This window comes from Ooceraea biroi, chromosome 8 (assembly GCF_003672135.1).
Source record: "Ooceraea biroi isolate clonal line C1 chromosome 8, Obir_v5.4, whole genome shotgun sequence".
NCBI classification, from domain to species: domain Eukaryota; kingdom Metazoa; phylum Arthropoda; class Insecta; order Hymenoptera; family Formicidae; genus Ooceraea; species Ooceraea biroi.
In genome coordinates, this window is record NC_039513.1 from 11,590,676 (window position 1) to 11,617,026 (window position 26,351).

At 37.6% G+C, this 26,351-nt stretch overlaps 5 protein-coding genes across 7 annotated transcripts; 1 reads left to right on the forward strand and 4 right to left on the reverse strand.

The window, feature by feature from the left end:
- The first annotated feature begins 31 nt into the window (after positions 1–31).
- On the forward strand, positions 32–23,984 carry LOC105280735 (ATP-dependent helicase brm). The gene is made up of 18 exons (XM_011341484.3): positions 32–445; positions 1,308–1,617; positions 14,907–17,002; positions 17,206–17,279; positions 17,804–18,053; positions 18,143–18,281; positions 18,362–18,523; positions 18,635–18,976; positions 19,090–19,318; positions 19,391–19,581; positions 19,667–19,824; positions 19,922–20,342; positions 20,413–20,579; positions 20,654–20,845; positions 20,931–21,261; positions 21,346–22,209; positions 22,290–22,464; positions 22,559–23,984. Exons 2-18 carry the CDS (start codon positions 1,351–1,353, stop codon positions 22,702–22,704), a joined length of 6,204 nt encoding a protein of 2,067 aa, XP_011339786.1. The 5' UTR covers positions 32–445; positions 1,308–1,350; the 3' UTR covers positions 22,705–23,984.
- On the reverse strand, positions 1,777–4,134 carry LOC105280734 (inositol monophosphatase 2). Of its 2 annotated transcripts, XM_011341483.2 has the most exons (7): positions 3,846–3,862; positions 3,554–3,769; positions 3,365–3,428; positions 3,042–3,304; positions 2,554–2,659; positions 2,295–2,446; positions 1,777–2,147 (listed from the first exon to the last, which is right to left on the reverse strand). In XM_011341483.2, the coding sequence occupies exons 2-7, from the start codon at positions 3,621–3,623 to the stop codon at positions 2,026–2,028; spliced, it is 777 nt and encodes a 258-aa protein (XP_011339785.1). In that variant the 5' UTR covers positions 3,624–3,769; positions 3,846–3,862; the 3' UTR covers positions 1,777–2,025. The 2 variants fall into 2 exon arrangements, with proteins under 2 accessions (XP_011339785.1, XP_011339784.1); XM_011341482.3 differs by lacking the exon at positions 3,554–3,769 and having other exon boundaries at positions 1,785–2,147; positions 3,365–3,498; positions 3,846–4,134.
- On the reverse strand, positions 4,729–7,179 carry LOC105280733 (inositol monophosphatase 2). 2 transcript variants are annotated; one of them, XM_011341479.3, is made up of 6 exons: positions 7,031–7,179; positions 6,394–6,527; positions 6,042–6,298; positions 5,578–5,683; positions 5,342–5,502; positions 4,732–5,084 (listed from the first exon to the last, which is right to left on the reverse strand). In XM_011341479.3, the coding sequence occupies exons 1-6, from the start codon at positions 7,094–7,096 to the stop codon at positions 4,966–4,968; spliced, it is 843 nt and encodes a 280-aa protein (XP_011339781.1). In that variant the 5' UTR covers positions 7,097–7,179; the 3' UTR covers positions 4,732–4,965. The 2 variants fall into 2 exon arrangements, with proteins under 2 accessions (XP_011339783.1, XP_011339781.1); XM_011341481.3 differs by lacking the exon at positions 6,394–6,527 and having other exon boundaries at positions 4,729–5,084; positions 6,042–6,343; positions 7,031–7,124.
- LOC105280732 (inositol monophosphatase 2) lies at positions 8,413–10,645 on the reverse strand. The gene is made up of 6 exons (XM_011341478.3): positions 10,353–10,645; positions 10,040–10,173; positions 9,652–9,914; positions 9,454–9,562; positions 9,212–9,363; positions 8,413–9,068 (listed from the first exon to the last, which is right to left on the reverse strand). The coding sequence occupies exons 1-6, from the start codon at positions 10,566–10,568 to the stop codon at positions 8,917–8,919; spliced, it is 1,026 nt and encodes a 341-aa protein (XP_011339780.1). The 5' UTR covers positions 10,569–10,645; the 3' UTR covers positions 8,413–8,916.
- LOC105280731 (inositol monophosphatase 1) lies at positions 10,977–12,745 on the reverse strand. The gene is made up of 5 exons (XM_011341477.3): positions 12,570–12,745; positions 12,203–12,336; positions 11,784–12,046; positions 11,395–11,652; positions 10,977–11,295 (listed from the first exon to the last, which is right to left on the reverse strand). The coding sequence occupies exons 1-5, from the start codon at positions 12,636–12,638 to the stop codon at positions 11,159–11,161; spliced, it is 861 nt and encodes a 286-aa protein (XP_011339779.1). The 5' UTR covers positions 12,639–12,745; the 3' UTR covers positions 10,977–11,158.
- Positions 23,985–26,351: the final 2,367 nt, after the last annotated feature.

The following is a 26,351-nucleotide window of genomic DNA, read 5'->3' on the forward strand; positions in this document are numbered from 1 at the left end:
TCGAGCGATGGATCGACAAAGGTAACCTTTTTAATCATATATCTAGGGAGAACTTAACCTAGTACTCGTGGCGACAATTTAGTACTTGTGTACATTCTGCCTAAAAATTCGTAAAATACTTTCCTAAAATTTGCGTTCGGCATATCTCTATCTTATCCCGGGGATTAAGTGAGAATTTATTTCGCGTTCGATCGCATACGCATACAGTTCCGTTAGGTTCGTTGCGAGAGTGACGCGAACGCCATGTTCTGCCATGTTCCTTGTGTTGAGTAACGAATCTCCGGGCAGAGCCAAAATGGCCGGCAGAGTATTTGCCTTGGTATTGTACAACGCGGTTTAATTTCGAGTGTGGTTTCCCGTATTTCTCATAAGAATTAAGCGCGTGTATAATGGACTGTGAGAACGTCTCCTGTGTACTCGTCGCGATAACGTAAACTTCGAAACGGTACGTAGAATCTAGAATAAGCGGTATCAGATGAAACGAGGAATGCCGCAATGGCTTCGTCAGTCACTGACTGGCTCTAATTTTGCTTACGCGAGAAAATGTTTCGTCTTTGAGTGGCCTCGAACAAGCCAACGGTGAACTAATTGACGTGATATTTTCGAATACTGGACAAAAGTATAGTTTTCTTTAGGTCAGATATCTTATTTTTATAGAATGTTTTTTTCTCATTTGAGCGTCCTACAAGATTTTTCATGTAGGAGTGCAGTGCATAAGGACTAATCCATTAGTCCAGACGATCAGAGTTCGAAATTTGGCGGGACACCAGCAAATTTTCTATGCTCTTTCTATAAAAAATTCTGGCTCCTTGGGTCCCTCTAGCTCGAAAAATGGGAAATCTTTACTAGACAAGAAAACAAATGGAGCAGTTGGAGCATAGTGCTCACAATAGGTTTGTTCTTTTTCACTGCACTTCTGAACTAGCGCAATAAGTTAGAGTGAAAGAAAGTATATTTGTTTCATTCTAACTTATTGCACTAGTTCAGAAGTGCAGCGAACAAAGAACAAACCTAATTGTCTTACCTGTGTACCATAAAATCATGAAGCAAATTTCCTTACTGCCTCCAGAGTCTCTCGCGGAATTGATTTATTTTACAAAGTTTCATGAACAAGAAAGCAATCGAGGAATAATAAATTTCAATATAGACTGATACAGATCTATCCGAGTGGTTGAATTATCTTGAAGCGTTTCCCTTTTTGTGTCTGTGAATATCATATTTGCATGAAATCATATTTGTCTATTAGATGCAGTAGAGGAATCGTAGAGGAATCGAGGACAGATTCTTATGGTTATTATAATTTTCAGGAGGTGATTCTCAAATAAGCTGGAATCTTTCGAGCGTACTAATATGGCGAGTCCTTCGCCACAATCCTCTCCTATGCCGCCGCCACAAGCTCCTAGTCCAATGGGTCCTCCTCAACAAGCACCGTCTCCATCTAATGCACAGGGCAGTCCAATGGGACCTCCACAGCTTCATCCTCATAGCCCAACGCAAGGCTACCAAGGTCCACCTATACCACCAGGAGGACCACCTATGTCGCAGCCACCGCAACAACCGCCACCTCAAAATTACCCGCCTCATCCACAACAAATGCCACCTAATATGGGTCCACAGGTATGGTTTATCGATTTATTGCGACAATCTTACCCATGCATTTTTTAAATTGCATTTATTTATAATACTTGTCTAGATATAGACATGGTTCTCAAAGAGAACTGCTTTCATTGTGATATTTCAGTAGGATCAACATTTTTTAAATTTAGTGTAATATAAAGAAAAAATATTAATTCAATGTTTATTTTAATATTATCAAATTGTACAGCATTACGATATCGATAACAATTGAAGAGTACCGTGTATGTACAAAATTTCAGTCGTAGCGTGCAATTTTTAAGTTTTATGACCACATAATGCAAGTTTCTTAAATACGTTTAGTAATACTATATTTTTAAATATGCATGTAATATGCATATTTATATTGCATAAGGAAACGTACATTGATTGTACATCGTATCGGTATATTCAGTTCAAGTTTTTATTAAGCATTCCGGAATCGGCTTTTTGGAAAAGATCTACGAGTTGCTGTGCAATTTGTTGGTTACATGCTGCTATAACTCTTGGCGTCATTATATCGAGTTCACCTCCTGCAAGAATAGATTTCAGTGTTTAGTACAAATTCTTTTGACACACATTAAATTTGTTAGATCTATTTGTGAAAAATTGCAGTAAATGAGAAGTATAAATCCGTGGTAATTATAGAATCATGCGCAAAAGATAAATGCAATATCTACCAGCTGTGTCTATCACGATTCCACCTGCTTCTTCAATTATTAATTTACCAGCTGCAACATCCCAAGCGTCTATACCTTCAATGTGATATGCTTCTACAGCACCCATTGCTACATAACATAATGTGAGTGCTGCTGTCCCTAATGATCTTATTCTAAAAAAAAGATCAATTGGATTTACAAGTAATTCTTAAGTTAATTGATACTTTTAATGAATTAATATGAATATGAATTAAATTAATATTAAAAAAATATATGTTACCCGTGAGTGCTTTGCACCAAAGCATGCATTCTGCCATATACGCTGACTAAATGTTGAGGATCTTTTGCGAGCCATGGTTCCATAGCTACTAGCGACTGAGACACATCTGAAAGAAAAGAATAAACAATATGTTTATCGTATAATATTTTAATGTCTCAGATCTCTCACGTGCATTAATATCTATAGAGTAATTATTTTTATGCTTTGAAAGAGATTGCTATATGAAAAATGCAACGTTAACTGATGCATGTGTAACATGGTTTGTGGTTTTTAATAGGTAACCTTCCACTGTACCGTAAAATTATCTATTTCTTATATTTCCGCTAACAAAGGCTAGGCTTACTAACGCATGGAAATCATATTCATGTATTTCTTCGTTATTAGATATTATTACATCAAACCTGCTATTAAGTTATTATGCGATTATACTTGTACAATCGCTATATCGCTGATATAGAAAAGATATTTTCAATATAGCAGTAATTCACCTCTCACGTGTGATGTTTTAATAGGTTTCCCGTTAAGAAAGGCACCGCAATGTCTTCTTGCAGAAAAGAATTGTCTCATAATAGGATTATATATTATTCCGATCTCCACCTTCTTGTTCACTAATAATGCCAAAGAAATGCACGTATGCGGAAATCGGTGTACGAAATTAGTGGTACCGTCGATTGGATCTATTATCCAAGTAGGATCATCGGTCAGGTCTGGTAGGCAACCTTCTTTCGCTACCGTTTCTTCTCCAATAAATCTAAAAGATCAAATCTCATTATAGGCACCATTTGACTGCCTGTTAGCCACAATAACTTACTTGTGCGATGGGAACTGTGCGGATAATCGTTTTATCAATTTGTCCTCTATCCTGCGATCGTACTCTGTAACGAGATCCCAATCAATCCCTTTACTTTTGACATTCTTTCTAGCAGTGATACCATCTTCTATTACCTACAACAAATAGAATTCTCTTAATATATTTTATATAAATTTCTACATTAGTCACCATTGTTTTCTCTATGAGAACAGTCATTCACTGATTCACCGATGATAGTTCCGTCAATGTAGAAAAACATTTTGTTTGACAATTTACGTTAAAATATTTAGAAAAAAAATTAAATCACTGGTTGGACCGAATTAAATTGATTTTATAATTATTTGATAATTCGATATCTTGTGACTATCACTTGGCAGCTATCTCTGTGCTTAGTATCATTGCGCACTGGAATCAGAATGAGTCTTTATCTGTTCACTTATTACTACGTTTTCTTTAGGTAACAATTCTTTAGATAACGCACCTTTCCTGCGTACAAAACTAGCTCCTCGGCGATACTGTAACACTCGTCCAAGTTATTTATCCCGCTCATCCTGTTTAATTGTTTTAATTGCTTAATCACTGCGGTGTGAAATAAAACGATTGGAAAGCCCGTGAAGAACTTGTGTGGCGACTTTACGAGCACTCGCACTTGTCCTTTTGATGTCGGAGCACAAACTGACGGACCGACTGACTAACGATAGACAGATGGACGGACGTGCCGTCAAACTCCGACTGTCAGCGTGCCAGATCAGATACAAGAATGAGCATCGAACGCTGGAGCGGCCGAAATTTATCTGGCCTATGATCGCGAAAGTTTTATTCAGCCGGCGATGTGACGTCAAAGCGTAAGGTGGAAGATAGGCTGTCGTAAGTTGATTACGCACGTGCGCCGAAGCGAATCTGGGGTCGATTGCATCGGCGGCTACGTCTGGATCACTGTCATCCTTGTTGCGTTTCCATGTAGATTTCGCGAACGCTGCGGGTTTTTTATCCTTCCCGCATTTACTGGTCCGTGTTATAATTAGATGACACATCCTTGGAACATGGTATTCCCCCACGGTATTGCTACGGTACCATTTCTTATTCGGAAGATTCGTGGCGATTACATAGCAAAGCGGAGAAAAATAGATTGCAAAATCGTCTCACCGTGTACTCTTATTAGAGATTCTATAATTGCGAGTCTAATTATAGACAATATTCTACGCGTATTTGCATCGGCAAGTTATATAATTTCCTATTATTTTTAATTGATACACTTCCGAGAAGAGAGATAATAGGTGTGTGAATTGTTTGCAGAAGCGTAATTGAGGAAATCAATCATTTTGTTTAATTAGATTGAATGTTATTTCACTGTTTACATTACATATATTCATATTGCACGTAAACTGCTTTATTAGAGCGCTTTATAAGATCTCAATCTTAAATTATTACCGAGTAAACATGAGGAAGATAAAATACACAGGTACTCTTATTCGATTCGCAAAGATGATATAATTTTCTTTCATAATGTAACTCAAAATATACGAATATTATACTTGTGCGGTTCGAGCATGATGAAATCATTTAATCTCAATGCGTACATCTTAAAATTATTAATGTTGTTATTTTGCTCTTATATCTACTCGTTGATCGGCTTCGCGAATTATTCTCACAATATCGTGAGCGATCTTCTGATTGCACGCAGCTACTGCTCGCGGTTTCATGATGTCGATTGGCTCGCCTGAAATGAGAAAAACAACGGGAAGGAAGTATTGTGGTCATTGGAGCAAAACGAAAGACGAAGCAGGCGATAATTGAACTTCTTGAAATAGCAACACATAAAAATAATTTATAGTAGACTCTTGCATCTTTGTTTTCGCGAAATTTTCGATTTTCCAAAAATAGTCGGTAAATAGGATTTGTAATTTCTATATCTGTTGCATTTAACTAAATATCGACGTGATGTCTTGAATCATCTTGAAAAAATACAATTATTACCTGTTATGCGATCTACGACGACCCCTCCTGCTTCCGAGATGATGAGCGATGCTGCGGCTATATCCCACGTTGAGATACCGGGACCCTCGATGTAATAGGCCTCCACAATTCCCAATGCGATGTAACATAACGTTAATGCCGCTACTCCGAGAGTGCGAATGCTTCAAGGTAAAGGAAATAGTGCGAGAAAATGGAACGAGACATAATGGCTTCGTTTTATCATACTCCAAGCTTACCCCTGAGCCGCTTTGACGACAGCTTGGACTCTTTCTACCGTTTTCTCCCGTAGATCATCGATTTTCATGAAGCCAGATTCCATGCACACTAGAGCGTTCGACAAGTCTGCAAAATTAATAAGTTGAATCCGACTCATGTATTTTTATAATTTGGCGAAAAAGGGAATTAGAGTGACTAATATTCATATATAATGACACTTTCGTGAATATATTTTTATAGTGTCAAAGGATGTGATTTCATCGGGTTCTCATTGATTGTTTTAATCTTTAACATTTATTATTCCATAGTAAATTAAAAATGTAAAAAGCAAATTTTATTTTTCTGTTATATAGGACACTTGCTGTCCTCGTGTACTTCGTAATTCCGTCAAGTTATCTTTTGTTACTACGATGAAAAGTAAAATCTTTCACATTCTCACCATTCATCCACACTTCTTATCAAATAATAGAAATCGATCGCTCACCTTGAATTTGGGACACATGGATTGGTTTCCCATTCAGAAATGCGCCACGTCCTTTTCTAGCCGTGAACAATTGCTCGAGGATGGGATTATACACGATACCAAGGACCATCTGTTTTCTGACAGCTAAACCGACGACCACACACGTGTGCGGGAATCCGTGGATAAAGTTGACTGTACCATCGATAGGATCTATGATCCACGTAGGGGTGTCAGTTAATTCCGGTAAATCTTTTCCAGTTGATTCCTCAGCGATAAAGCTGATACAGAAGGCGCTCGCCATTTTTTGCCAATTTCTTGTGCATCTTATGCAATTCATTTGCATTAAAAAACAAATTAATTTAAAAATAATTACCAGTGGTCTGGAAACGCGCGTTTGAGTTTGCTGATGACAACGTTCTCTATTTTCCGATCATACTCGGTAACGAGATCCCAATCGCCCAATTTCTGGTCGATATTTTTCTGGTTGTTGATGGAATCTCGGAGAATCTTAAGCAACATTTCGAATTTAAGAACTGACACATTGTATTAGATTGCGTGAGGAGTTATTAGATACCACTTAAATGGAAGGTGAGAAAAGATAAAACAAACGTAGCAGTTGCGATGCATAAGACGATCATTATGTTCGCGAGATAAATGCGCTGTAAACATTTCAAACGCGTACAATTGTCAAGTCATTTAAAAACTGACAGTAACTTCCAACTTGTATGATAAATGTATTTTCTGTTATGTCAGATATGAAAAAATGTCTATGATGCTGAGAAATTGTTGCTAAAAGGTTTAATTTCTGACATTATATTAATGTCGTAATTTTCCTGTTTATTGTTATCTTCAAATAATAATCTACACGGCATGAAAGCATACTATTTTCTCAATGCTGTACTGACTGACAAATAAGCTTCACAGCGGTCCACATTCCTCAATTTAGTTTATCGTTGATGGAAGTTCCACGCGGTTACAGACGAAAGATCGAGCGATGAATGTATGCTTACCTGGGCAGCCTCGTGCACCAATCTAATAGCAGTTTCATAGTACACGTCCTCGACGTATCGTGCCATTTCCGCACAATCTGGTGAACGCACGGCTCTACGCGCTGCTTCGACCTCGCCGGGAAAGACGCGAGCGAATACTGTGTTGTCTACACCTGCAACTCGTACTTTTCACTCGGATCGGTTGTGCGATGCCTCAGGCACGGATTCGTGAACAACGATCGATCGATCGGCGCACGTTTCATGTGCACAAGGTCTTCGAGACTATGTAGATATATGGCTCTTTGAAATTTCCTCGTTAATGGCCGTTGCTTATCAGCAAGATAGCATGTTTGATATATGATGAGACAAATTCGATTAGTCTGCCGTCTTATTTGCTTACAACATCCTTCATTATGTCGCAATGTCGCTAAATTTGCTAAATTGTTGGTTCTTACGACGGCAAATTAATCAAATGAGATATCACTAAAGAGTGTCGTACAGCAAATCTGCAAGATCCTTGCTTTGTCTGCTTTATGAGATAACAGTAATGCCGTTTCTAGGCAGACCTTGATTTTACCTTCAAGATTGCTTAATTGCACCTGCCATTTACCATGATGTGAGATGCGTCTCTGCGACGCGATTGTTTTATAAGGAGGACGCAATAATCGACCTTGTCTCGTTGGTTTATTTCTCATAATGCTTAGAATCTATATGACTGACAGACAAGTTTTTAGTAATAAAAATCTTTTAATAGGTATTTCGAAGAATTAGATTGTGCAATCGTGATTTAGTACTTTCTAATGATTATTTTTCACAAATACTTCTCGAGTCATATCTATATAGGAAACTTTTAATAAAAACATTACAGATAATGCTAAACTGCACATAATATTTGTCTAATTTTATTCAAATATCTTATTCTAGTAATATTAACAAGATATCTTTTATTAGACAGATTGTGCAATTTATTCAAATGAACCAGTCGTAAAGCAATTATTGCCACTTTTTCCGGCAAAGTTTTTCTCGATGTGCACCATATGATAACATTTTTCTATTTATCTTGTACATTCTAACAGTTGGAAAGGAATTGTAAAAGAGTTATTGCGAATTGAGATGTAGAATATTGATAGAATAGTTTATAACATGAACAATGAACAATGAGTATTCAGCGTGCATACGAAGTAATAAAAATATCTGTAAAGATCTCTTCCCGGGACTTTGATAGTTAAGACAATAATTTTATCTTATCTTGTTCTAAATTTTAGCGACATGCAAGGTAATTGGTATCTATCACTCATGTATAAATATGTGTGTATAAATTTTTTCTTTTGCTTATTGCAAGTAGCCTTCTATAACTCACATAATTACCTGATTATAGTTGCAATTTATGCTCTTAGTTTCTGAGCAAACAATTTTATTTACAAAGTTGTTACATAATGGAAAAATAGTTATCTTTCTCTTACTTTATTCTGCTTTACATTATTGTATAGGAAAAAATCTGATAGACGTTATATTCACAAAAGTATGTTCATAGATTTATATCATATGTTACTTTATATATTTATATATATATTTATTTTACAGATTTAATATAAATGTTATGGAGAAATCTTACTACAAAGCATATAGTTCATTATCTATGTTAGGATAAATTTATTTATAATAATAATGATTAGAAAGAAGAACGGAAAACGATCGTATAAATCTATTTTTCAACATTGCGACAGTATACTATTTTTAACGCTAATCTGATTTCAAACGACAGTTATAAATGCGTCAATGGGATTTTTCGACGGAAACTGTTTTAGATTGGATTTTACAAGGAATTTCCTTATGTTACGTGATAGGCTAGGACAGGTTCACTAGGGACACGCCTCCTTCTATTTTACATTCAGCTTTTGAGTCATTTAGCATGAGTCATCTTTCGCTTTACAAGTTCTCTTGAGCCTTTTCCTCCGTGTTTTTAAGTCGGTATCGACGATTAATTTGGACAACTCTTCTGCTAGAGGTTTGTTCGACGCTGCGACAGTGTTTGGCTTCATAATGTTATAAGGACCACCTGAGAACGATTATAATAATTACTTTAATTATACCACAACTTAATCTCCGTCTGTCTTATTTTCTTTCACGATCTTGAAGAAAATATCGTATATTGGGACGTTGTAATACTGGTTTATTAATTTGCTATGCAAATTAGCATACCTTTCGTATCCAGGACAGCTCCACCTGCTTCACATACAATCACGATACCCGCCAGAATATCCCAGGCTTTGAGATCATCTATTTGAACGCAATCTACCGCACCTCGCGCTAAATATGCCAATGACATTGCAGCTGATCCGATACTCCTGATCCTATAAATTGAATAGGAAACGCATTTAAGAATTCTTCCAAAAAGTAATAAAGTAAAAGTATATAAGTATATAATTATATTTCTCAATTACGCCTGTGTGTTATTGATCAAGGTATTCAGTCTGCTGTCGTAGATATCCCTGTCTTTTGTGTAAAATTTGAGTAATGTTGTCTCGAACACTAGCATCGCTTTTTCTAATGCTGCGAAGAATTTACGACAATGAGAATTTACAAACTATTAATGTCTTCAGAAATGTATATACTAATTCTACTTGCGATGGATATATTACCAGTGACTTTGGAGGTACAAATCGGTTTTCCATTTAGGAAAGCGCCTTTGCCTTTTATCGCACTGTACAGCTCCGAGGTCACAGGATTGTAGATGATGCCTAGGACTGGTTCTTTGCAGACTGTTAAGCCCACAGATATGCAAGCGTGTAGAAACGTATGTACAAAATTGACAGTTCCATCGATTGGATCAAGGAACCACGTGGGTGCATCTGTCAATTCTGGCATTTCTTGTTTCGTACCCATCATCTCCTCCGCGATAATTCTGAGAGAGAGAAAGAGAGAGAGAAATGTGAAAAATTTTTGCTGCATTATTATTATGTTGTATTTAAGTTATATCTAACTTTGGTTATTTAATAGTTTCCAGTTGCTATTTTATTAACAATTTACCTGTGATCAGGAAACTCCTGGGACAGGGCATCGATAAACACTTTTTCAATTTTAACATCAACATCAGTCACGAGATCCCAGTTCACAGTTTTCACTGTGATGTTTTTGTCAGCGTAGAATTTGCATTTAAATATCTGTTTAAATAATGTGATGTTAAGAACAGGATATTTTATAATAACGAGTGATATAGATTATTGTTTCGTCGCAAATTCACACACACGGTACACAACTTTGTGGTATAGTTGTATTATTTGCAGAATTATACAATTGTTTTGCACTTGCAAAATTATTTTATGCATCGGCCGTGACTTACCTCACCAGCTTGCAATGTGATTTCTTTCACGAACTCGAAACACTTTACGATGTCCAAATCACTCGACATAATAGCTGACGTTGAAAGTCTCGGCGGTACGACTAATCGATTGGTTGTGTGTGATACCGTGAGTATGGCTTTCCTTATCCCGATAACCAGTGAGTTATTGCGCAAGTAGCGCAAATAAAGAATTTTAACATTCAAGTGGATTTGCATGTAGATCACGTGCACGCCACGACGCGTCGTTTTGTTGATGTTTTTGTGATAGGATAATATTTTTTAATTAAAAACTTCCTTCCTCGCCAGTAGTTATTTAATATTTTTTAACCTTCAAGCGGTCGCGCGTAGTCGTTTCGACCTATTGCAGTTTTAAATGAAATAAAAAAGGAAATATATAAGTAATCATTTATTTTAAGACAATTGTAACATAGTCTTTGGATTTATGTATGTGTTCGTAATAAACCTATCACAGACTATTAGAGATGGGAAATCCCTACGATGCGACAATAGGTTTTTATTTAAAGGAATTTGCGGTCTTTTCGACGCCGCGCGACCGCTTGAAAGTTAAATCTATTAGATTCTCTTGATATTTTTGAAGTTCGTTGATGTTTGATAATTGGCGTTCTTTTTTTATTGATACTGTATTCACTCGTATAATATTAACATTATTGTTAATGAATCACGATTTTAACACGATTATCGTGTATTACTTATGTAATATACTTTATTTAATATTTTTTAAATAACAGGTAAGAGGAACACTTCTTTAAAATAGTGTGTGTCATTAGCCTAGATACTACATGATATTATTTTGTAGCTTGCAATACGAGTCTTCTCTGATGGGTTTTTAGATCCGCGTATTTTATTAGTTTCACGAGTTCCTTCGCCAACGTGCTGTTACCAACGGCTACTAATTTCGGCGACATAATATTGAACTCTCCACCTAGTTACAAAACAAAAAATTATATAAATAAAACATGTCTTGTAAAAATTTGTTATCGATTTTATATTAGAAATATATAGTCGGAAATATATATTATACCATTTGTATCGATCACAACACCACCAGCCTCTCTGACAATAAGAACGCCAGCAGCTACATCCCAAGGCATCAAGTTGTCAGAATGATAACCTTCTACAGCTCCCATAGCTACGTGACATAGAGTCAATGCTGCTGAACCCATAGTCCTTATTCCATGAGCTATCGAGACAAAAGCTTCTAATCTCCCCAGGATGATATCGCGAATATTTTCGATAGTCGCATACGAAGCCTCCAAGCATAGCAAAGACTGTTCGAGTTCTACAAAATTAAGATTTTATTATTATTACAAATTTCCTATCATGAACAAAGTATGCATCGAATTATTTTATGTGAAAAAAGTCACATGTGTATGTAAGAAAATATTTAATTTAATTAAAATAATTTTTCACCTTCCACATTTGAGCTCGTAATTGGTTTTTCATTGAAAAACACTCCATGACCTCTTCTAGCTGTGAATAATTGCTCTAAAATGGGATTGTAGACTATTCCGATTTGCAGTTCCTTATTCACAGCTAACGCGATTGATACACAAGTATGTGGAAAAGAATGTACAAAGTTTGTTGTTCCGTCAATCGGATCGATAATCCATGTAGGTGCATCCGTTAGCGTTGGCAAACAATTACAATATGATGCTGTTTCTTCCCCAATAAACCTGATAAATAACTTTTAGTATGATTTTTATAATAAAAACTAAGAGAGAGAAAAATATATAATATGTAAATTATATAAAAATTACATTAGTAAAATTTAAGGAGAACACGTTTGTAGTTTAAATAATATAATTATATTCTTATATTTAATAACGTACTTGTGCATTGGAAATCTTTTTGCCAAATTATCGATTAAAATTGCTTCGACTTTTCTATCGTATTGTGTAACTAAGTCCCAATCACCAGCTTTTGTCTCGATCTGTTTAGATTCTTGGAAAGCATCCCGAATCATCTAAAAATGATATCTTATCTATTATATCTTATATATTATTCTATCTTTACATTTACGTGAAAGTTAATACTCAATGTTAATTTCGCTTAATAAATAGTTTACTAAATAAAATTTTTTTCTGGTATGTGTAACCGTTTGACAATTTTGTTACATGCATTTGTAATATATATTACTGATCATGACACAATCGCGTGCTAAATATATTAAATTGTATAACAATGTCATATATATACCTTCCCAGACTCTACAGTAAGATTCAGGACAAAGTTGTAGCAACAATCAAGTTCTTCTCGGGTAGTCATCTTCGCGATTTCTAATACCTTGAACTCGAAATATTTCGTTTCATTTATCGTATCGTATCGTCTGCAGATAACGTGTCGCGAAAGCTTTGCTCTAGTTAAAGTACTGTTTGAATCGCGGAAGCATCGTTCTTATAATTTCCGCCCCACTATAGGTAAGTTTGCATTCATTTAGCTTAATAGGAATATTGAATCTTCTCGAATTCTTTTTCATGGTCACACTAATATGCCATCGGTAGGGAGTCAAAGTCGTGTTGGAATCCTATTAATAAGTCCTATTAATACAATGAATTGCACAGTAACACATTAATTTACACTTAAAAAAACTCTGATAGGTGTGACAAAATTTAATGATTTCCGCATTGTGTCTATTGATCTAAAAAGACGCACGATGTTGCATAATATTTCAGGATTATCCATGTTATATTTGATCGATAATACTTTTTTTTCCTAAATCCACGCTCCATTGCATTCGAATGTTAATTCACCGTGTAGCAAAAATTTTATTCGAGTGAATAGACAATACTTTTGTATTTGTTACATCATAGATGAATTTAAAACGATGGAAAAGATTGATCTGACGTAACATCAAATTAGATACACTTTGTTGAAGTTTTATTTCGACGATGTCGATTCGAAAATTCTCCCGTCGGAAATATTCTGCAGTATTATTATCAATCACTCTCCCTGTCATTCATCGTTTACATTATTCCATGATAGCAGCGTTGGTATCAATAGCATGTTATAGGAACGTTATTTTAGGACATTGCCTGATTGTAGGTGTGAACAAGGCAAATCGCACGTCAAACTTTTCATGCGTAACTTACCAATTAATAAGAGATCTTTATTAGCTTATCAATTACAGAGAAAATGATATAAAAATTGATACAAAAATGATATAAATATTGGGTCATTAAGTATGAAACTTTACAAATGTAAAAGCGCCATCTTTAACATTTGTTATCTCAAATTTGTCGCCAGACGTCAGTATCAGGTTAGGTTAGTGTGATAGATGTATGTTCGCTCTTCAAATGTCATATTTGTTTGTTCAAATATCTTCATTAGTTTTATTGGTGGATTCTTTTTTATAGAACTATGGAAAAGTTCAAAATTCGTGTGATTTATGAATATGAGTTCCGCCGTGGAACCACAGTGTCGGAGACAGCTCGTAATATCAACGCTGTATTTGGTGAAGGTTCAACTACTAAAGCAACAGTGGGCAATTGGTTCAAAAACTTCAGAGATGGAGATTTCAGCCTCGCTAATGAGCCACGTGGAAGACCAAAGACGAAGGTGGATAATGATCACTTGAGAGCCGTAGTAGAGTCCGATCCATCTCAAAGTACACGTGAATTGGCATCGATATTCAATGTTTTCATACCCACCATATTGGTTCATTTAGCTGCAATTGGTAAGATAAAGAAGTTGGACAAATGGGTCCCGCACGAATTGACCGATGCGCAGCAGGCGCAACGTCTAGAGGCTTCCCTTTCTTTCCTTTCCCGTCACAAAAATGAATCTTTTTTTTAATCGAATTGTGACCTGCGATGAAAAGTGGATACTCTACGACAATCGTAAACGCTCACATCAGTGGTTGAACGCTGATGAACCACCGAGACATCACGCGAAACCCAACATTACACAGAAGAAGCATATGGTGACTGTTTGGTGGTCCAGGTCAGGTGTTATCTACTACAACTTTATGAAACCTGGTACATCGATAACGGCTGAAGTATATTGCAAGCAACTGGACGAAATGATGCAACAACTTGCTATTAAACAACCGAAATTGGTCAATCGGTCAATGCCAATCCTGTTGCATGATAATGCTCGACCGCACACTGCACGACTGACCGTGGCAAAGCTACGGGAGTTGGAATTGGAAACTCTCCGTCATCCACCATATTCACCAGATCTATCACCTACCGACTATCACTTCTTCCGGAATTTGGACAACTTCTTAGTGGGAAAATTCTTCAATTCTCAACAGGCAGTCGAAACAGCCTTCCGCGACTTCATCGATTCCCGTACTCCTGGCTTCTATAGTAGAGGCATAGACCAACTATCACTAAAATGGCAGAAGTGTGTAGATAACATGGGCGCATACTTCGATTGAAAATAAATCATGTCCATGTGCCAAAAAATGCAAAAGTTTATGTTCTATTTGTAAAGTTTCATACTTAATGACCTAATAGAATTTATATTTAGTTTACTAAAATTTCGAGGATATTATATATACTATATTAATTTTTTTCTTTCCTTTTTTTACAGAATCAAGGTCCAGGTGGACCAGTTGGACAAGTACCTACCTCTCAGCAAGGTCCTGGAGGACCAATGGTACCTGGTCAGATGGGTCCAAATGGATCACAAAGTGGACCTCATATGATGCAAACTGGTCCCAATCAGATGGGCTCTAACGGACCTGGACAGATAGGTCCTGGCGGACCTGGACAAATGGGACCTACTGGACCTGGTCAGATGGGTCCGGGAGGGCAGATGGGACCAGGTGGTCCTGGACAGATGGGTGGTCCAGGAGGTCCTGGACAAATGGCTCCATCTCATATGGTACAAGGAGGTCCTCCTGGCGGACCTCACATGGGTCAACCTGGACCAGGACAAATGGGTCCAGGTAGCGGGCCCGTTCCAGGTCCTCAAGGCTCGCAAATGGTTCCCGGGGGACCCGGACATATGACTGGGCCTCCAAGTCATATGAATGCAAGTGGTCCACCAGGACCAGGTCACATAACTTCCGGTGGTCCTTCTGGACACATGAGTGCTACGGGATCACCAGTAACAGGACACATGAATGCCAGCGGCCCACCTGGACCTGGACATATGAACGCGAGCGGCCCTCCTGGACCAGGTCATATGAATGCGAGCGGTCCTCCTGGACCAGGTGGTCATATGAACACTGGTCCTCCTATTCCAAGTCACATGAATGCAAGTGGACCACCTGTATCTACACACATGAATGCTACTGGTCCCGGAAGTCATATGGGTCCTGGGGGTCCCGGTCAGATGCCTACAAGTGGACCGGGTCACAATATGGGTCCGGGAGGTCCGAATCAAATGGGTCCTGGTGGCCCTAATCAGATGATACCAAGCAATCAACCACAAATGGGACCTGGTGGACCAGTAGGGCCAGTTGGACCAACAGGGCAGATTGGACCGAACGGACCTGGTCAAATGGGTCATAATGGGCCATCGCAGATGGGTCCAAATGGACCTACGCAGATGGGCATAGGCGGTCCACCCGGACAAATGGGTATGAGTGCTCCAGGCGGACAGATGGGTGGACCAGGGAATCAAATGGGACCTACTGGACCAGGCAATCAGATGGGCCCAGGTGCACCAGGTAATCAAATGGGACCTTCTGGTCCAGGTGGACAAATGGGACCTGGAGGTGGTCCCGTAGGACAGTTGGGTCCAAATGGTCTTGGTCAAATGGGTCCGGGAAGTGGTCCAGGAAGCGTACCAATGACTACGAGTAGCGGACCTGTTATTGTTTCTATGGGTCCGGGAAGTGGACCTAATGGACCAACTGGAGTAGGTGTACCGAGTGGGCCTGGCGGACAGATGAGTACTGGCAGTGGCCCAGGCATACCAATGGGCTCAGCTGGTCCTGGAGGTAACTCTGGAGCACAAATGGGACCAGGCAACGGTCCTGGAGCGCAAATGAATTCTGGCAATGGACCTGGCGGTCAAATGGCACCCGGAGCTGGACCAGGTGGACAAATGGGGCCAGGCGGTGGACAGATGGGGCACGGTGCTAGTGGACCAGGAGGTCAAATGGGACCTGGAAGTGGACCAGGACCGATGGGGCCAGGAAGTAGTCCTGCCGGTCAGATAGGACCAGGTGGGCAAATTCCATCTGCGGGCCCAGGCCAAATTATGCAAAGTTTAGGTGCTCAGATGGGTCCAAATGCTCCGAGTAATCAAATGGGACCCGGAGGACCGAATAGTCAAATGGGATCTTGCGGTCCAAATAGTCAAATTACCCATGCGAATGCGAGCGGACAGATGGGACCTAACGGACCGACCGGTCAGTCTCCTATTACTCAGTTAGGTCCTGGTAGCCAAAATCAAGGTCAAGTTCCCGGTGGCACAGGACCTATAGGCTCAGGTGCACCGGTAAATCAGATGAGTCAAACTGGAAGTGGACAGATTGGTCCCGCCGGACCTCCTACAGGACCTCCCGGACCCGGACAAGAGAATCTGAATGCGCTCCAGAAAGCAATTGATTCTATGGAAGAAAAAGGACTACAGGAAGATCCACGTTATTCTCAGTTGTTAGCATTAAGAGCTCGTCAAGGTAGTGGCATGGGCGAGAAGCAAGCCTTTAATTCACAGCAATTGCAGCAGTTACGGTAAGTATGCCTTAATACTTGTGTACAATCCACATTCACGTATTATATTTTGTTAAAAAAAAAACAAATTAAAAAAGAAGTAATATTATCAAAAAATGTGAATAGATAAATATGAACATCTTTGCATCATATTATTTTAATTTCCTGTAGAGATATCTACTTAACACTTTGTTTAATTTTATATTTTTAATTTGTATTTATAGAGCTCAGATTATGGCGTATAGATTGCTAGCGAGAAATCAACCAGTACCTCAACAAGTTGCTCTAGCTGCACAGGGTAAGTCGATAAATTTTAATATAAATTTACATGTTATGGGTGACTACTCTATCTTTTGTATCGCTTTTCTGCAACAGAAGTTTATTTAAAAACAGAAAGATATTATATCTTTCTGGTATATATCTTTATTTCTTTGTTTTTTACGCTTTATTTGCTTTTGTTTCTTTAGTGCATCTTTTACATCGTAATAGTATACATAAATGTTAATATTAACTATTTCATGCATTGTACACTTATTGTCATTTCTATAAAATATTGGAAATTTGTATACTATATTCTTATAACATTATACGTTTCAATCGCTTTTATGTCTTTCAAATGTGTAAAGTATCATTGAATACTTCATGCCTTGGCTTCAATTTTCACTCAGTTATATGTTAAATTATGTAATTAAAAGTTATGCTTATAGAAAAGTTATTGCTTATAGCGTTCGTAGACTATGTGCTAAATGAAATGAGGCAAATGCATTGCGATACTTACAAAAGTAGGGTAGAGTGATCCTGATTTAAGACGGATTTGAATAGGTGGAGCTCCTCCTCCTCCAGGGCTGGGTCAACGCCCTATAGATCCGTCTCAAGGTCCTGCTACAACTGCTGGTCCACAAATACCAGGTCCGAATGTTATTGGTCCCGCAGGTGCTCCTAGACCAGGTTGTCAAACACCACAACAACAACAGCAGCAACCTCAACCCGGGACCAAGACTAATAGAGTGACGAGTGTAGCTAAACCCGTTGGATTAGATCCATTGCTAATATTACAGGAACGAGAGAACAGGTAAAAACACATAGTAGTAGAAAACTAGTAAATCACAATGTACATGTATCAAAATAAAAAACATAAAAATTGAATGCTTGATAAAATAGGGTCGCAGCTCGTATATCACTTAGGATGGAGCAACTTAGCAATCTACCCACGAATATGCCTGAAGATCTTCGTATACAGGCTCAGATCGAGTTGCGCATGCTGAGAGTGCTGAACTTCCAGAGACAACTGAGATCAGAGGTATTCTAATTAATTCGTGAGTTTATTTTACGCCAAGGAAGTCTTGCTTATGTCTTAAATTTCCTATTGATTCCTTGTAGATCATTGCGTGCACCCGAAAAGACACAACCTTAGAAACTGCAGTGAATGTAAAAGCTTACAAACGTACGAAACGGCAAGGATTACGCGAAGCTAGGGCTACCGAAAAATTAGAGAAGCAACAGAAATTAGAAGCAGAGCGTAAACGAAGACAGAAACATCAAGTAAGTTTGATCAATATATTATTACGAAATTTAAGCATCATATCAATATGATATCAAAAATATACATCACGCTGCTATAGATGAATAAAAGTATGGTTGTTATGTTTTCAGGAATTTCTCAGTTCGGTGTTACAACATGGCAAAGATTTCAAAGAATTTCATCGCAATAATATCGCCAAACTGGCTAGACTTAACAAGGCAGTGCTTAACTATCACGCAAATGCTGAGCGGGAACAGAAGAAGGAACAGGAACGAATCGAGAAGGAACGTATGCGTCGTCTTATGGCAGAAGACGAAGAGGGATACAGAAAACTCATAGATCAGAAGAAAGACAAACGTTTAGCGTTCCTGTTGTCGCAAACCGATGAATATATCAGCAATCTTACAGAAATGGTTAAGCAACACAAAATAGAACAAAAGAGGAAGCAAGTTGAAGAGCAGAAGCGCAAGAAGGTAATTTTTATATATATTTTATAAGAAAGAAAATTTTACATTTTTGGAAATATCATTAATTGTTCATAATAAACTCATAATTATGACATTAATGTAATTTCATGATTAAATAGAAAAAGAAGAAGTTACAAGATAGTGAGAATGCTGAGGATGGCGCAGTCAACGATGATACTCGCGTTGGTGTAATAGAAATAGCCACCGGTCGCACATTAATTGGTGACGAGGCGCCATTAATGAGTCAGTTATCAGCATTTTTGGAGGCTCATCCAGGCTGGGAACCAATCGAGTCAGAAAGTGAAGAAGAAAGTGATGATGATGATGAGAGCGAAGATAAATCTGACAGTAAGTTTTTAGATATGTTTGAGATTGCATATAGATTTATTTCACGGACTTAATTTATGGAATGCCAATCAGGCAAAGATAAATCCATGGGCGATTCTGAAGAAGATAAAGTTAAGAAAACGATACACAAGGCAAAAGTGGAAGATGACGAGTATAAAACGGAGGAACAGACGTACTACAGCATTGCTCATACTGTTCACGAGGTGGTTACGGAACAAGCAAGCATTATGGTGAATGGACTACTAAAAGAATATCAAACTAAGGTATGTTTTTTTCGACTTAATTTGCCACTTCACATTATTCTCATTTTCTGAACGAAAGAATTTCATGTCGATAACTTTTTTTCAGGGCTTGGAGTGGTTGGTGTCATTATTTAACAATAATCTGAACGGTATTTTGGCCGACGAGATGGGCCTCGGTAAAACGATTCAGACCATCGCTCTCGTAACGTATCTCATGGAAAAGAAGAAAGTCAACGGCCCATTCCTTATTATTGTTCCGTTATCGTAAGTTTTTGCGTCATCAAGAAGTCCGAGTTTCTTCTTTTTTATATATATATATAGAAATTTTGATATAGAAATGATTTCTGATACCTACTTTTAGCACACTGTCAAATTGGGTTCTTGAATTCGAAAAGTGGGCACCGAGCGTTGTCGTGGTATCGTACAAGGGTTCTCCAGCTGGTAGAAGAGCGATACAATCTCAAATGCGAGCTACGAAGTTTAACGTTTTATTAACAACTTACGAATACGTTATAAAGGATAAGGGTGTGTTAGCTAAATTACAATGGAAGTACATGATTATCGACGAGGGCCACAGGATGAAAAATCATCACTGCAAGCTTACTCAAGTGTTAAACACGCATTATTTGGCTCCTCATCGACTGCTGTTGACCGGCACACCGTTGCAAAACAAATTGCCAGAGTTGTGGGCTCTATTGAATTTCTTATTGCCATCAATCTTCAAATCCTGTAGTACATTTGAACAGTGGTTCAATGCTCCTTTTGCGACTACTGGTGAAAAAGTAGGTACTTTACGTGCATTAAGATATTCTTGCCTTTTTCTACGTTAATTAACATCGTGATGTTACGCAGGTGGAACTTAACGAGGAAGAAACCATTTTGATTATTCGCCGTTTGCACAAAGTCTTGCGGCCTTTCCTGTTGCGGCGCCTGAAGAAAGAAGTAGAATCACAATTGCCCGACAAGGTGGAATACATTATCAAGTGCGACATGTCCGGCCTGCAGAAAGTTCTTTACAAGTACGTTGTTACAAGTTCGTTTCTCAAAACTGTGAAACTGAACATAGTGTGCATGAGTAAAAATGTTCTTCCAGACATATGCAGAGCAAGGGTGTACTGCTCACCGATGGGTCGGAAAAGGGCAAGCAAGGCAAAGGCGGTGCCAAAGCTCTCATGAACACCATCGTACAACTGAGAAAGTTGTGCAATCATCCATTCATGTTCCAAGCTATAGAAGAAAAGTACTGCGAGCACGTGGGCACGCAAGGTTCCGGCGTTATCACCGGGTGTGTGTCTTGATCGCTTTTGACCAATTTACACATGTAACATATAACAAATATTTACAAATATTTATTTTGCCTTTTTTATTAGGCCCGATCTGTATCGTGCGTCCGGCAAGTTCGAACTTCTCGATCGTATTCTTCCCAAGCTGAAGGCTACGAATCATCGAGTGTTATTGTTCTGTCAAATGACTCAGCTAATGACAATTATGGAGGATTACTTGAGTTGGCGGGGATTCATGTATCTGCGACTGGACGGTACAACAAAAGCAGAGGACAGAGGGGACTTGTTAAAGAAATTTAACGATCCCGGATCGGAGTATTTCCTCTTCCTGCTGTCCACGCGTGCCGGTGGTCTCGGTTTGAATCTTCAGGCTGCCGATACGGTCATTATCTTTGATTCCGATTGGAATCCTCATCAGGTACGTGATAATGTACACGGTATAGAGAATGATATTGATTAATGCACCATGTTGAATTTGAAAGTAACGCACGCATGTTCGCAGGACTTGCAAGCTCAAGATAGAGCGCACAGAATCGGACAGAAGAACGAGGTGCGCGTACTACGATTAATGACTGTTAATTCCGTTGAGGAACGGATATTAGCAGCGGCTAGATATAAATTAAATATGGATGAGAAAGTTATCCAAGCTGGTATGTTCGATCAAAAGTCTACGGGCTCCGAACGGCAGCAGTTTCTTCAGAGCATCTTGCATCAAGACGATGCTGATGACGAAGAAGAGAATGAAGTGCCGGATGACGAGACTGTGAACCAAATGATTGCTAGGACAGAAGGCGAGTTCGAGATATTCCAGAAATTAGATTTGGAACGGCGACGCGAGGAGGCGAAGCTGGGTCCAAATCGCAAATCACGGCTGTTGGAGGAAGCCGAGTTGCCTGACTGGTTGGTCAAGGATGACGATGAAGTGGAAAGATGGACGTACGAGGAGGACGAGGACAGATTCCTTGGTAGAGGTTCGAGACAACGTAAAGAAGTCGATTACACGGACAGTTTAACCGAAAAGGAATGGTTAAAGGCGATTGACGATGACGGCGCCGAGTACGAGGAGGAAGAGGAGGACGATAAGAAGAAGAAAAAGACGCGGAAGCGAAAAAAGAAGGGCGAGGAGGATGACGAACCTATGCCAAAGAAACGAAGAGGTGCCGGAGCTCTGGTCGATCCCAAAATGAAGCGAGCTATGAAGAAATTAATCACCTTGGTTGTCAACTATACGGATAGCAGTGACGGCCGATTATTGAGCGAACCTTTCATGAAGTTACCCTCTCGAAGAGAACTGCCAGACTATTATGAAATTATTAAGAAACCTTTGACCATTAATAAGTTATCGCAGAAGATCGAGGAAGGCAAAGTAAGTATTTGCTCATCCACGTTCTCTTCGTAATACTTCCTGGACATTTGTAACAATAATTTTTTTATATTTTTTCCAAGTACGCGGATTTGGATGAACTTGAGAAGGATTTCATGCAACTCTGTAAGAATGCTCAAATTTATAACGAAGAAGCATCCCTCATTCATGAAGACTCGATAGTGTTGCAATCCGTTTTTACAAATGCACGTCAACGTCTTGAAGAAGAGGGAAACAATTCCGATGGCGACGACAAAGGTCCTGCACATTATATCGTATGATTTATACTGTCATATTTAAAACTGAAATTTGAATGGAATATTAATTTTCTCTCGTAACATTCGTTGTGCAGATGGGGAAGAGGGCTCAGACGCAGATTCCAGTGTAAGAATGAAAATTAAATTGAAGGGAAGGAAGGGCGAGGGAAGAGGCGGTCGTAGAAAGAGAGTTACTAAGAAGTATATATCGGATGATGACGATGACGCTGACGATAATTAACAAGTGTAATGATAATTTTGGAAATTGGTGTGAATGAACCGAGAAATATATACGAAGTTTAGATAGCTGTCTGCGATTATCTTAAATTACATTATCATGTGCTGACTAGAGTATAGCGGAATCTTATAAGAGTACAACTACATTTACAAATTGACTGGGGCAGGAAAGTATATGCTGCTACACCATTAAGTTATGATTCTGATAAATTTATTGGCAAGTATTCGACGTTATATACACGTTCATATATAGAGATATAGCTAGATATATACATAGGAGTACACGTAACATTGAATTAACCTTGAACGAATTTGCGAATAGCGGACAATTACACTGTACTGTACAGAAGAGAAACTAAGAGTTAAGATTTATTACTCCGGCTATTGTTTCATTAATCTCACTTTACGATAAAATTCAATTCTATTCTGTTTGAGCTCCGATCACTATTATGTCTTGCTCGAGTGCATGGTTATTGACGAATTATGGAGATGTAGCATATATAGACATCTGAGTTACTCTTTGCCTCGCCGCGACTGTATAATAAATTATGTTAGATTTCTACGAATGATTATACAGATGATAGAAAGAAACGTTTTGTTTGCTAAAGTAGTATGATGTGGTTAACTATAAACGCAATGAGATATTATTCCATTACTAATAAACGGCTGCTAATTACAATAATTTCTCAATAGCATGGACATTTATTATCAATCAAGCAATTTTACTTCTCAAAATTTATTATTGCGGTATACAATAGTACATTTACAAATAAGAATGTTATAAAGTTTCTCTTTATAGATATAAAATATGTTAATGTACGCCGTATTTTTAACGTACTATAACAATTGCAACTCTTTCAATAAATTGGCAGATATGCAATTTTTGCAATTGTTACGATACATAATTAAAGTTTTGTATAATAAGTGATCATATGTATCCAGTTTTCTGATATAATCTCCAATATCATGATATATTTATAGTTTATTTCAATTCTTTGTTTTCTGGACACATGAAAAAATATATGCCATTAAATTTATGCAACAGATCATAATTTCTTGAAGCTTCTATGTGCGTAAATATGTAATATATAATTGGAAAGTATTTATATATAAATATACAGCGTAATCAACTTTACGAAGCATAAGTAAAAATAACGCATAGATGAGATAAGTTAACGGAAAAAAACGGAAGAAATCTCTTTGCAAGTTATTTTAAGATGTTTATTATAATTTTTCCTTGTGTAAAATAATTTTCTCAAAATAAATATTACAATCTTTATGTAAGTTTGTCATGAAATGCTTCATTTAGTCGATTTAAAAATACGCAATCTTTTATGTTTTATATTAATTCAGTCGTGCGTGTGTGATAATAAATTTCATTTATTTTATATAACTTTGTTGCAATCTCAGATATATTTTATATTCATCATTTATATGTATACATGTGTATTACACACAAAATAATTTTTCCATAAACTTTAGAGATTACAAATTTTTAATTAAAGTATTTAACACAAATATTCATAAAATATTATTAAAGTGTCCGAAATATTTATTACATTTATTTTCACTATTAAAGTTGCGTGGAATTAAGCAGAATGAAAAATGTTACTTTATGCTGCTCGGGCTCTGTTGAATCGGAAATGCCCGAGAGAGAGTGGATTATTACCAGGGAAACATCCAAGGAGGAGGTTATCATCTAACTGCATAATTCCTTCAATTCTGCTTTGCTGCTATTTGAATACCTCTAAGTAACAGGATAGCATGACTTAAAAGTTAGTGACACTACTTACCGACCACGAATAACTGTCGGTATTATAGTGGAATACTGACTTTACCGACAATCAAGCGTCTTGGAGTGCCATCAATTCCAACCGTACTCTCCTATTACTCTTTACTTTGACGTGCTGAATAATAGCAGAACACGACTGGAGCAATTAAACTGATGATAAACGATAACCTCCTCGCCTGGTATGCTGCTCTGTTACTAATTCATAGATTCCTGGACATTTCGTAGATTCAACCGAGCATTTAATTCGCTTCTAGTACAAACATAATCTTTCTTATTTCGCTTAATTATAGGCTATATTAATCATTAAAATTGATGAAATATTAAATATATTATGCATTTTATAATTCTGTAGATTAAATGTTATATTTTTTAAATCAAAATTGTTAGATTTTGTGAAAAGAATTCATATATATTTTTGTCATTTTAGTCAAGTATTCGCATAGTACAATCTTCCAATATTCCAATCTTACTCATAAATTATTTACAAATATAAAAATAACTACGCAAATTGTGTGAACTTTTATTATGCTTTATGATTCTTTAGATTAAATATAGTATATTTATTATTAAACTCCAAATTGTTAGATATTGTGGAAAAAACGTGTATATTTGCATCGTTTTAATCGAGTGACTTGCGTATAGATTGCGTAAGGTAAATGTATATAGCAATAAATAACCAGCTAAGGGATCGATGGAATCGTATATGACAAATATGATGCGAAATATTATTGCTTTATGAGAAACTACAATGAATTTGAGAAGATTGAAGTTTTCGGCGAGAATTCAAACAATATTTTAAGTAGCGTTAACTAAGTAATCCATTAACATAATTTAAAATATACAAAGCTAAATAATTAAATAAAGTAAAAAATTCAAAATCCTGTTTGTACTTCGCATTCCAAGCTTATTAAAAATTCATATTTGCGTCAATAGTCAAGTACTGGGACATGGTTACTCATTGGTACATTTACCTTATTTCTATTCATCCATAATAATGGAAAAGACACGTAATAATAAATATTTTGTGAGCTTTTATGATATTTTATGATTATTTATGTTAAATACTTTAATATTAAATCCTTTAATATTAAATTTTAAGCTTTTAATAGAATTTATAAGCCCAAAATTAATAATCGTTATGCAGCTTTGATAAGAGAAAGTTTCTCTCACAAATATTTGAAATATTTAGCATAAGTTCTTTGAGCGTTGTGTATTATGCGCATTTAACATCGCGCGTTCCGCTCTGCTTAATATACGGTCTTGCAATTTAATTAAACGTCAGTCGGCGTATGGGTAGACGACACCGACGCCCCGGCGCCTTTTTCTCGGCAGAAGAAGCGACTTATTTTTTCCATGCACGGGACGATGCCATATTGCGGTATATCGGGGTGTGCTTACGTGAGAGAGAAAAGACCGGTATTTAAAAAGAGGCGCGGGGACGAGCGGATGAGCGCGTGCTTGTTGGCTTTTGACCCGACGTGTCTAGCCAGCCAGAACCGTTGCTTGTCGCAAGCGTCGCGGATCCCCTTGCACGCCTGTTGGTGGCAATTTCAGCCCTGTTTTGAATTTAGATGGAATTTAGGCAAGCTGTTACGGCCCGCTTGGAGACGCTTTTCCCCTCACGCCTCTCTTCGCGCGATCTGCATATGCGAAATATGTATACCCATAGACACATATGAGTATGTTTAAACACACACACGTATAAAAAAACCCTGTGTTATATATTACAAATTTCGAGGGCATACCTTGATCGAAGCCTTTACAGAAGAGAGAGGGAGAGAGAGAGAGAACGTGTGTAGGGGTATATTGGCTTTCGATTAATTGGCCTTTAGTTCGCTTTGATTCATGCTCTGTGATTA

Coding starts and splice junctions, on each gene's coding strand:
- LOC105280734 (XM_011341482.3), bottom strand. CDS start 3,914: ATGAGCGGGATAAATAACTTGGACGAGTGTTACAGTATCGCCGAGGAG. Junction 3,499..3,845: donor TAGTTTTGTACGCAGGAAAG/GTGCGTTATCTA, acceptor TATTTGTTGTAG/GTAATAGAAGATGGTATCAC. Junction 2,148..2,294: donor AATCGTGATAGACACAGCTG/GTAGATATTGCA, acceptor CTATTCTTGCAG/GAGGTGAACTCGATATAATG.
- LOC105280732 (XM_011341478.3), bottom strand. CDS start 10,568: ATGCAAATCCACTTGAATGTTAAAATTCTTTATTTGCGCTACTTGCGC. Junction 10,174..10,352: donor TCACATTGCAAGCTGGTGAG/GTAAGTCACGGC, acceptor TTATTTAAACAG/ATATTTAAATGCAAATTCTA. Junction 9,364..9,453: donor TTGATCAATAACACACAGGC/GTAATTGAGAAA, acceptor TTCAATTTATAG/GATCAGGAGTATCGGATCAG.
- LOC105280731 (XM_011341477.3), bottom strand. CDS start 12,638: ATGACTACCCGAGAAGAACTTGATTGTTGCTACAACTTTGTCCTGAAT. Junction 12,047..12,202: donor AAAAGATTTCCAATGCACAA/GTACGTTATTAA, acceptor GTTATTTATCAG/GTTTATTGGGGAAGAAACAG. Junction 11,296..11,394: donor TGTTGTGATCGATACAAATG/GTATAATATATA, acceptor TTTTGTAACTAG/GTGGAGAGTTCAATATTATG.
- LOC105280733 (XM_011341479.3), bottom strand. CDS start 7,096: ATGGCACGATACGTCGAGGACGTGTACTATGAAACTGCTATTAGATTG. Junction 6,299..6,393: donor CGCGCGTTTCCAGACCACTG/GTAATTATTTTT, acceptor CTTCTGTATCAG/CTTTATCGCTGAGGAATCAA. Junction 5,503..5,577: donor GTCGTCAAAGCGGCTCAGGG/GTAAGCTTGGAG, acceptor TTTACCTTGAAG/CATTCGCACTCTCGGAGTAG.
- LOC105280735 (XM_011341484.3), top strand. CDS start 1,351: ATGGCGAGTCCTTCGCCACAATCCTCTCCTATGCCGCCGCCACAAGCT. Junction 18,524..18,634: donor AACGAAGACAGAAACATCAA/GTAAGTTTGATC, acceptor TTATGTTTTCAG/GAATTTCTCAGTTCGGTGTT. Junction 22,210..22,289: donor AGAAGATCGAGGAAGGCAAA/GTAAGTATTTGC, acceptor ATTTTTTCCAAG/TACGCGGATTTGGATGAACT.